The 10,444-nt window shown below is 38.6% G+C and overlaps 1 protein-coding gene across 7 annotated transcripts; it reads left to right on the top strand.

The window, feature by feature from the left end:
• The first annotated feature begins 82 nt into the window (after positions 1-82).
• LOC143340394 (sodium-coupled monocarboxylate transporter 1) lies at positions 83-9,503 on the top strand. 7 transcript variants are annotated; one of them, XM_076762284.1, is made up of 16 exons: positions 84-473; positions 937-1,269; positions 3,007-3,209; positions 3,421-3,580; positions 3,704-3,769; positions 5,178-5,229; positions 5,302-5,369; positions 6,934-7,085; positions 7,368-7,508; positions 7,665-7,889; positions 7,955-8,138; positions 8,213-8,299; positions 8,387-8,556; positions 8,695-8,853; positions 8,917-9,028; positions 9,102-9,503. In XM_076762284.1, the coding sequence occupies exons 3-16, from the start codon at positions 3,022-3,024 to the stop codon at positions 9,153-9,155; spliced, it is 1,818 nt and encodes a 605-aa protein (XP_076618399.1). In that variant the 5' UTR covers positions 84-473; positions 937-1,269; positions 3,007-3,021; the 3' UTR covers positions 9,156-9,503. The 7 variants fall into 7 exon arrangements, with proteins under 7 accessions (XP_076618403.1, XP_076618399.1, XP_076618398.1 ...); XM_076762283.1 differs by having other exon boundaries at positions 84-504; XM_076762286.1 differs by having other exon boundaries at positions 85-228.
• Positions 9,504-10,444: the final 941 nt, after the last annotated feature.

Below are 10,444 nucleotides of genomic sequence, written 5' to 3'. Positions count from 1 at the left end.
TTGCTGAGTGTTTGAATCGAACTGGAGCTACGCTTACAATTAGTCAGATCGAGCAAACCGGTTAGCTCGGTGTCGAGCCTCGAACTTCACGACAGTCCGTTACTGGTCATGGTAGACAGTTGTTCGCGACTTTTATTGACTCTTTGTTCGACTATGTTTATTCGTTTGTGCCGTTAAAATGTTTTAAAAATATTCTGATCGTGCACGGTCACCGTGTTGTATTCGACGGTAAGAACGTTTACAGCGATTATGTATCTCCTTTTTACGATTGCCATATTCGACGTCCACGTTCCGTGTCATCCTGCGTGTAAGCCAAGATCGCGTTCGATAGTTTAATCGATATATTCGAAATTTTATATCGTATTGTGAATCGAGACGTGAACACACAAAAGGACCAGTGGCGGTTTTAACGATTGTTTCAAATTAATTGTTTCAATAAATTCTTATGTGATAAAAAGAATACCACTTGATAAGTATTAATTTTAAAACTTTTCAAATATACAGGTGCTGAGTATTGCGACGATTGAATAATATTGTGTCGTTAAATGGAATTATTTAAATTCTATTCCTATGTTCATAAATCATTATTTATGGTCGTTTCAATATTCTTTTAGGATTCATTAAAAATTAATTATTTCCTTCGTATTCTACGAATACGCTTTGCCATCACAGTGATTTTATATTGTTTGCTAATTCAGTTCTAATAATAAAAAGCATGCGTGAAATAATGCTAATAATAAAATTATAATTAGTTACTTTATTTAATATGTATCAATATAAGATTCGTAATATAAGTACATGCAAATAATAGCAATATAGTTTTTCATTAATTAATAAGTGAATAAAAGAACAGTCTGCGTATGTACTACTATACAGAAAAAGTAGAACATTTTTACTGAAAACAACCAAGAGCATTATAAACGAATCACTTTCTAGAAGTGAACTGCTTTCCGGACAGTATCTGTTGAAACTACGAACTGCGAGGAAGGTGACTGTTAGAGAGGAAATAAAGAGAAGCAAAAGGAACAGTGATGTCGTAGAGTATATCTAATTGAAGAAAGTATATATGTACCTTGTTTCTATTCTCTTACCGATCGTCGATCAAGATTAGAGTGATTTTAGAAAAACAATTAACAATTAACAATCGTAGTCGTGATATTCTTATATGGTGATCGTGCAGAGAAGACAAAAATTTTGATGCAAAACGCGACTAGCAGTGGGCCACTCATCGTTACTAAATATAAAGAATCCTATTTATAAAACTGAACAGTAAGTATTTATCAGCGGTCGGTATTTATTATCCTAATTATTTTACTGATTATCAGTTGGTAATATCATTTAACAATCATTTGTGTTTTTTTTTGTTCATAAATTGTGCTACATGAAGCTATATGTAAATAAACAATGAAAGAGTATAACGAAACATACTTAAAAAGTATGCCAGTGAATAACGGTATCACCATGTTCTTTGTATAGGCTTTTGTTTATATCTTTTACTATAATAATGCAATAACAGACTAAGATTTTATACAAAGTATTTTATTTTAAAAAATTCTCTATCCACGTAAAAAATAATACTTTTGTAATAGAATTTTGACTGTATTTGAAAATCATAAATGATTGATTAAATTTGTGATTGATATTTTTGCGAAGGTCAATGGAAATTATTGGGAAACAAAATATCGTGTAAAGAATTTTAGGAGATTTGTGAAAGAAAACCTAATTTTGACGTATTACCATAGATAATTAGAAAAGACTTATATGAAACATGTTTGTCAAAAATATTTTCAAATTCGATAAAATTTCTTGCGTAATGTATTTGTGAATTTTGACGTGCAGTGATGTCATCGTCGGACAAAGGAATGTTGCCGAATAATTGAAATTCTATTTCCAGGACAAGGAGAAGTATAAAAAAAACTTACGACGCTGACGTGTCGTGTTTTCTTGAGATTCCTGTGTTATGGTCGTGTTGCAATTATTGTTTGCATTCTTGGAATTGTCTTTCATTAAATCCTTCTACGTCTTTCACTTTGTTCAACTCGAACGGTCTACTGAACTCGTGACCATTTGTCTTATTCCATGTATGGTGTTTATTCTACTTTGTCAAGTTGTAATTGATTTCTGCATAGTGCTGACATCTGTGACACATTAGATTGTACTAATGTAAATGACGTCACACGTAATCATTTATTTAATTTTACAACTTTTGCTCAGCATTTCTTCCAAGTTCTATGAAGGCTTTATTAAGCAAAGATTACAATTATTGTTTTATATGAATAGTTTTATATACAGTTTTTGTAGCACTGTATTTAAAATATCTTGGTATTAATAGTTTACAATTTATTTAAACTGATTGTTGGAGAGTATCAATTATATACTCGCATAATCTTTTTTTCTTTGTATATTGGAGCGATAGGAAAACTCAATAGCTTTTTGTTGTGTTATCCTCAGAAAGTGTTAACATTTATCAAGTTAACAAGCTGTATTGGAATACTAACAGCTGCGAACCGCATTAAGGTCGAGTGTCAAGTACCAATTAGATGTGTATATGTATTAGGTGTGCAGACACGTACTATGAACTGAGAAAATTTATAGTTTGTTCTCTTGATCAACAAACAGTAGTCATGTTACGATTTATTGCGCACAACAATTGCCATTGTTCAGTTTATACATTTTTAGAATCTTGATCATTTTAAATAGCTTCATAAAGCACAGCTGTATGTTTGAAATAACAAATATGTAGATATCGGTAATATTATTTGCCTTTGCAACGATTCAGTTCAGTTTTAGCAAAGACTATGTTCAGATTTATTTCGACAGACACATTTTTCCGCCCTCGTATGCTCAGTAATAACAGTAACAGCTAAGTACTCGTTGAAGATCCATTATGCGTATCATCGCGAGAGCCATTAAGCTTTCATCCGTGTTACTTGACTTCCATTACCGCTATTATCGGTGTTATCAAGCAAATCTGGCTTCGTAAATCAAGTTTTCGCTCGCTTCCAGTTTCTCGGAGTCAGAATGGAGGAAATGCCGGAGAGAGGATACTTTCATTGGGCAGATTGGCTGGTGTTCGGGCTGATGCTCGCCGTGTCAGCCGCCGCAGGATTATGGCATTACAGAAAAGCGCAGAAGTCGAGCACGGAAGATTATCTCCTCGGTGGAACGAGCATGAGTCTCTTCCCTGTGTCCGCTTCTCTCGTCGCCAGGTATTCATAAGTCAGATCTTTGTAATCGTCGATGAATTAAATCGGTACAAATTCTTCCACGGTTCTGGATTTTTCTCGCTATTTACGATGACAACCTTCGATCTTTGAAACTAAAAGAACCCAGTTTTCTGAGTTCTTAAAGGCTAGAGAAGACCTCGTTAAGTGGACACTCTAAAGTTAAATATACTCATAATTTTCGTGAATGACGTAGTTTCATATCTGGCGTAACGATTCTTGGAACACCGGCTGAAATATACAATTATGGGACTCAATATTGGATCACCATTATTTCCATATTTTTCTCGGGACTAGTGGTGGCCACTATCTACGCTCCTGTTTTCGTCACGCTGGGACTTAATTCTGTTTACGAGGTATAGTTTGCTTAATGCGAAAGCCATACAACGCGTGACTTACGTTGAGCATAAAAGTGAAAAGTTCTGGTAACACGAAACCGAACCACCATTCAGTACTCTATTTTCATAATTCTGTTTTAGTATTTAGAGATAAGGTTCAATCGTGGCGTACGGATCCTTATATCGCTGATCTTCGTTATTGATGTGGTAAGCACTATAAGCGTGTCAACGAACTTTAAATACGGCGTGGGCTTATCTGGATTTCGTGTAACACTAAGTTCACGACGGGATATACGCGGTAAATACATTAGAAACTTCGGGAAAAGTAATTCATCATTGACTTTAATTTCTGGGGAACTCGTTTACAATGAAGTCATGTCACGCTACGTTACGCGACAGAAACACGAAACTTTAATCAACGCGGCTTATCGAAACACTTAAAAAGGCTTAACTTTGAATATATAGTACGTAACAAAAGTAAATAAATCCTCCGGTTTTAAACAACGAATATTTCAATTAATCATCGACCAAACTGAATAACAGATACTCGCAGAAGTCGATTAGGCAAAGAAAGGGTATACTTTCTACAATGCCTTAATTTAACTTTGTGATAGCAATCTCAGTCATTTAAGTAATATATTACAATTGTTGGCTTATGAATGGGGACGCTATCTTGTTGGAAGATAAAATCTCATACAAAATGTTTTCCTTCTGGAATAGTAACTTTCTTCGATAAGTTTAGACGAACAGCAGAGTTTATTTTTCCAGATAGGATAACGATTTGCCCTAGTTATTCCGAACGACGAAATGCATCGCCAGACCGTAACACTTTGCTCTGACGATTTTAATATCGGTTTGGCACACTTACACGATAGATACTCGTCGCGTTTTCTCCAGGCGTACATTCTACCATGACTATGCGTTACACGGATCATTGAAATTCAATGTTTTCTTACATGGATCTTACTTATGTATCTGCAACGTTGTCATGCAGTGTTTAGTTTCTTTCGTTACGTACTGTATATAATTCAATAGCTTTTCCTGGCTTCTAGATACTGAATAATGACGATAACTATCGAACCATCTTGAAAGTTTCTGTAGTTTTGATACCTAGCTGCAATCATCTCTGCGAGGTCATTGTTCTGTCTTCTGAATGTTGCATTTGCAGCTTTTGTTTTCCCCGTTGCAAGTAAGCGATTCCACACAGCATTAGGTGAAACATTAAGCTCTTGGGTTAAATTTGCGCAGGTCCTTTTGGGATTTGCTTCCACTAATTCCTTCAGGACATCGTTCATCGAATTTGTAGACCGCCCACTACATGGAGCATCTTCGAGGTTCAAGTTTCCATGCCTGAACTTATCAAATTGTTGCAATAGTCATATTACTCGATGATCAAGTTTAAACTCACAAAGCGCTACAAGATCGGCTATTCTTTATTTCGCTAAAAGCAAATTCGAATCGCGGCTAGCGTAACGAGATATAACAGTGCCAACCAAGTTTGTGTAATAGTGAAAATATGTTGCATCAAGTTCAGATACCACAAAAACCGCAGAAACATTCAGGATGACCAAAATATTTTCACGATCCATCCATTGTAGTAACAAACCAATTTCAGGTCCTCTATCAATCGATCGTGGTTTACGTTCCAGCGTTAGCGTTGAATCAAGGTATTACGTAGCCATATTACTCGTAGTGGAGCATTAACCGAGCACTATTAAAATCTTTATGATTGATTACAGTGAGCGGCATCAATGTACATTTGATCGGCATCATTGTGTGTGCCGTGTGCGTGTTCTACACCGTTCTGGTAAGTTTACGGTCGAATAATAAAATATAATTAAAAGGGAACGATTACCCTTCGAAATGTTGTTTCTTCGTTCGTCCGGACTTGCACGTTATTTTGCTTTACGACGCGCTATTTACGGCGGCACAGTCGCGTTTCGTTTGCTTCGACAGCTTAATTGGGTTTACATAGTGGGTTTACATTACGTACATTGTTCGCCCGAAACTCAATAACTCGCGTTACATATATATTAACAGCAATTTGAAGTCGTTCCCGACCGCTAGCCGGACATTCTCGTCCGCATCTAATTAAAGCGTTTAATATTTAGAAGACGATATACATATGTATGCTGCTGCATAAAGTCTTGCATCATCCGTTCTCGTCGAAATTCGTACAGGGTGTACCATTTCGTTTTTAAATAGTTTTAAAACAGATACTAACGAAAAGTCAATTCGTTGTGCGTTCTCTTTCTTGCAGTTTGTATCCGAATTCCTGTCGATTCTAATATTTGCAGAATCTGTTATCGAAGCGTGCGTTCCTGTAGCTTTATCTCCCAATCAAGTAACCTGGACTTATAACTTTAGAAACATAATTTTCAAGATATATTCCTAAAATTTGAAGTTTATCGAACGTGCGAAGAAAACAATCAAGTTTTTGACTCGTCTAGGTATATGTAGACCTTTGCTGGGTTAACGTGGTATCATAGAAAACAAGACGGATGATCCCAGAGTTTTGACGGACAATGTATGGTAATCGCGGCGATGAACAGACAACATCGTAGCCGCTAAGCGTTTAACGCGTATCATTACGAACGTCGTTGTGTTCAGCGACGATGACGAGGCGGATTCATTGTCGGCGCTTAAGGAGTTAACAAGACGTATCAACGCTGAAATGTATGGAAAGTGGGGAGAGGGTTCGAGCCGAACGACAGGTTAGGTGTACGCGAGCTAATTTTCCAAGGTCCCTCGTTCGGCGAATTCTCCCTGGGATAGCTCGAGTTCCTCGGGCCGGAGGACGCCGGGTAGCTCGTAGGAAACAATTTTCGGTGGACAATGCCGCGAAGAATCTCTCGCGCGGACCCGGCTACTGGAAATGTTTATGGACGGAAACTGAAAGCTCGACAATGGCCCGCCGGAAACAATGGCGTGGAGCACGTCGAGTGCTCGTTGCCGTAGTAGCAGATCACAAAGCCAGCGCCGAAGTGATTAATCGCATGCTCGCGCGCCTGTAATTATCCAAGCAATTTGTTGTACCTCCGAATTAATGAAAATTTATCGCGGCTGAGTGACTCTTTGTAAATTCGTTTATTATCGGTGTCGGGGCCCTCTGCTCCCGTACCCTCAACGATCTCGATGGCTGTGCCGCCTTTTTGAACCTAACGAATGCGATTCCAGCACTTACAATATGCCTCCCTTCAGGTCCAAGACATTTTTAATATTTTGTTCCAGCCCATGGCTTACGTATCTTTCGATTCTTAGTAATATATTTAATATAAGTTAAATAATAACTCACTGCGTGTGACGTCATTATCCACAATTCGAATTTGATCATCCCGTGGTATCTTTTGATTGGGGAATGTGATTATCAGGGCGGCATCAAAGCGGTAGTTTGGACGGATGCGCTGCAGGTTGCAATCATGGTTTCCGGTGTTCTAACTGTCTGCATTTTGGGCACCTATCAGCTGGGCGCTGCAAAAATATGGAAGGAGGCATTAGCAACCAAGAGAATCGAGTTTCTGAAGTAAGAAACATTTACGAGTATTTGAGGTTTTTAATGTAAGTTATGTTCTGTTGGCGAAGGTCGTCTGCATTTTGGAGACTTTCCGATTTCGTCAGGATCCGTAATTTAAAAATCAAATTAAGTCCATAAAAAATTCTACTATCTAAAGGCATGTCATAGTTATTTTTATCCCAGAGCAATTTACATTTTCTATTATTTTTAACATAGTCAAAGATTGATAGAGAAATGTTACTATTTGTTTAACTCTGGAAAATATTCAGTATTGTATTGCCTTTCATGTAGCTTCGACCCATCTCCTTACACGAGACACACAGTATGGACAGTGTTAATTGGTTCATGGCTCTACAGCACCGCTTACATTGCTGTGAATCAAACCATGGTACAGCGATACAGATCGTTGAAAGATTTGGCAACATCCAAACTGTAAGTGAGTACGCTAATACGTTTATTCGTTTCGTACCAGGTTCACTGAACGGTGAGTCGATACTTCGATAATTAATGGGCGTTCGTCTTTAAGTTGCAAGTGACGTAATAAGATCACGGCTAATCGTTTTCGAATAATAATCTGTGTGATTTCAGAGCATTAGCGATATTCACGATCAGTATTATGTTGTTCATTTCGTTGTGCTGCTGGTGCGGCCTTATCCTTCTAGCTTGGTGGTCGCCACCGAAGTGCGACCCTAGAGCCCTTGGCCAAATCACTGTCGACGATCAGTTATTGCCTGCTTATGTTATGGAAGTCGCAGGACATTTGCACGGAGTGCCAGGCCTTTTTGTCGCTGCGATTTTTGGAGCTGCTCTTAGGTAAACATAACATAATATTATATATTTATGTATGTATACTTGACAGTAGGTTCATTCTGTTTCAGTACACTTTCCGTGGGTTTCAATTCAACATCCGTCGTCGTCTTGGAAGACTTCGTAAAAGGTTGCTTTGGTATGAAACTGAGCGACCGATGTTCCTTCATTTTCGTGAAGATTGTAGTTGTTTTCCTTGGGTCAATAGCTTTGGGACTGTTGTTCTTGGTTGAAAAGTTGGGAGGAGTTTTAGTCGTGAGTAGCTTTTCAAATGGATCCATTTGGATATCAAATATTCAGCAGCTTTTTATTACGTCGTCTCGATGCAGATTACCGGAAGTTTGGCAGCAATTGCTGCAGGTACTTCTTTTGGAGTGTTCACACTGGGTATTCTCTTTCCATGGACAAACTCTAAGGTACATTAGTTTTCTTAGTTTTCTCCCTGTAAATGTTAACACTTATTTTGATGGACCAATTTTAATCCATCTCTTTCTGTTGGTCAGGGTGCATTTGTGGGTGCCATTGTAGGATTTGCGGTCGCTGGCTGGGCAAGTTTAGGTGCAAATTGGTCTATCGGTGCTGGGCTACTAGTTTCTAAGAAACTTCCGGTGCCCCTTTCTCATTGCCCAGCGAATGTCTCTGAAAGTTTCCTGAAGCAGTTTGAGCATCCTGAGTAAGTCGACCTTAGACTTGATTGTAATTATCAAGACCCTCATAATGAATTCAATTTTATGTGGCCGTTAAGAGTTAATTCATTGCTATTCAAAACTTATATGTACCGCTATGATATTTATACATTGGATTATTTCAGCGAAGATGATATATTTCCGCTTTATCGATTATCCTACCATTGGTTCACCGGATTAGGCACGATAATTGTAATCGTCGTAGGTAGTCTCGTCAGTTGGTGGACTGGTCCCATAGACCCTTCTTCTATCGATAAGAAGTTACTATCGCCAATAATACATCCGTAAGTACATAAGACTGTACGATTATATGGAAGGAACATATGACATAAATTTGTATATCTTAGGCTTTTACCGAAACCAAAGTATCAGAATGGCGTTAATACGGCAACTGCATCTGGCCCTACTGACTTTCACGCAACGGCGAGTCTTTTATTAGCTGATTTGAAAAAGAAACGTGTGGGTATTCCGTTTATAAAGACACGATATCAATTTCAGTAGTTGTAATTCGGTAATTGTATTTTTATTACAGAGAAGTCAAAATTTCCCCAACGGCGTTACAACGCAGACTACGTTTAGAAGCTGAGTATTCACCAAATGTTTAAAACAACTGTGTTAAACATTACCGTGCCTGATATGACATTTCCATCCATGATTCCGCTCGAGATTTTAAATCTATGGAGTAATCACGAAGTTTTACTTCAACTCACCTCTTTTGCAGTATTCACATAGACACTAGATAGACAATAATGTACGCGTTGCGATCAACAGGAGTCTTATAAAATGACCGATAAGTCGTGACTCTACTTAGGTAAATGCACAAACAAAGACAACTATATCCTTGTAAGGTTCCCTGCTAAGGCAGTTGCTACAAATATTTGTGTGTTGTTTTATAATTTGTAGAAATAAATTTTTTATATCAAATTACACGAAACACTTCCTTGACGTTATTATACACTGCTCAAAGATTTCGCGACCAAAATATCATATAATTAATACTATAGATCTTTTGGTATAATATATGGCTTGTATATAACCTGCCCTTAGTTCCTAAACGACTTAGATACGTTTGCCTGTTATCTAATCGCGATTCGTTGCGCAATACAAACGAGTATGGTATCATTACTCGAAACATGGTGATTAATAATGCTAGAGACCGACGCGAGGCTACATCGAAGAAGATGTACAAGGGAATCGGTAGACGACAAGGGCGAGTTTTGGCGTTTCTGTCCTCGGTTGGTTCTCACACCGAGTTCTCTAACTGAGTTTGTTCGGTTTTCAAGCTTTGGTGATTCTCGACGGTGTCCGTCGCGCGGAAGGTGAGCGACTCGAGGGAGAAAGAGAGTAGAGAGAGTACATCGAGGAGCCAAGGCCCCGGGATATTAGCTGGCTTGTTAAGGGAAAGCCAACGCCGTCAAACGTCCTTATTAAGGCCACGCAAATAGCTGGTACGCTTCTCCTCGCTTACCTCTTGACTTGGCTCCCTGGAAATTCAATTTTCGCCTGCCCGAAATGCGGTCGGTCAAAAGCACCGCCCTCAGGTTCGATATTGTTCACGCCGCCGATCGTCAGATCGATCCATACGCTTCGACAGTTATTGCGCTGACGCTTCAATGTGCGCAGATGCGATTGGACGGCACGCAGATTTCCTGGACGAAGGGTCGCTGAAGTGAGTCAGAACGGTTCAATCGGCAATACAAACAATTCGAATGTGTACCTTCTGCTGTATCCGTAAATGTCGAAACTATTAGGTCGAGTTGCGAGTTCGTTTCGATTTTTGAAGCTGCCCACCTTTCCAGGTAAATTTTCCTAGAATTTTGTCAGCGCGAGTTGGATCTACAGCGGTCGGATTTGATGCTATATCGAACAGACTCA

The sequence above is a fragment of the Colletes latitarsis genome, chromosome 3 (genome assembly GCF_051014445.1).
Source record: "Colletes latitarsis isolate SP2378_abdomen chromosome 3, iyColLati1, whole genome shotgun sequence".
Classification (NCBI taxonomy): Eukaryota; Metazoa; Arthropoda; class Insecta; order Hymenoptera; family Colletidae; genus Colletes; species Colletes latitarsis.
This window is presented reverse-complemented; position numbering and strand designations above follow the sequence as displayed.

Excerpts from the sequence above, each read along its gene's own strand:
- LOC143340394 (XM_076762288.1), top strand. The coding sequence starts at position 3,022 with ATGGAGGAAATGCCGGAGAGAGGATACTTTCATTGGGCAGATTGGCTG. Across the intron at positions 3,210-3,420 it reads TCCGCTTCTCTCGTCGCCAG|TTTCATATCTGGCGTAACGA; the intron begins GTATTCATAAGT and ends TGAATGACGTAG. Across the intron at positions 3,770-5,177 it reads TGATCTTCGTTATTGATGTG|GTCCTCTATCAATCGATCGT; the intron begins GTAAGCACTATA and ends AACCAATTTCAG.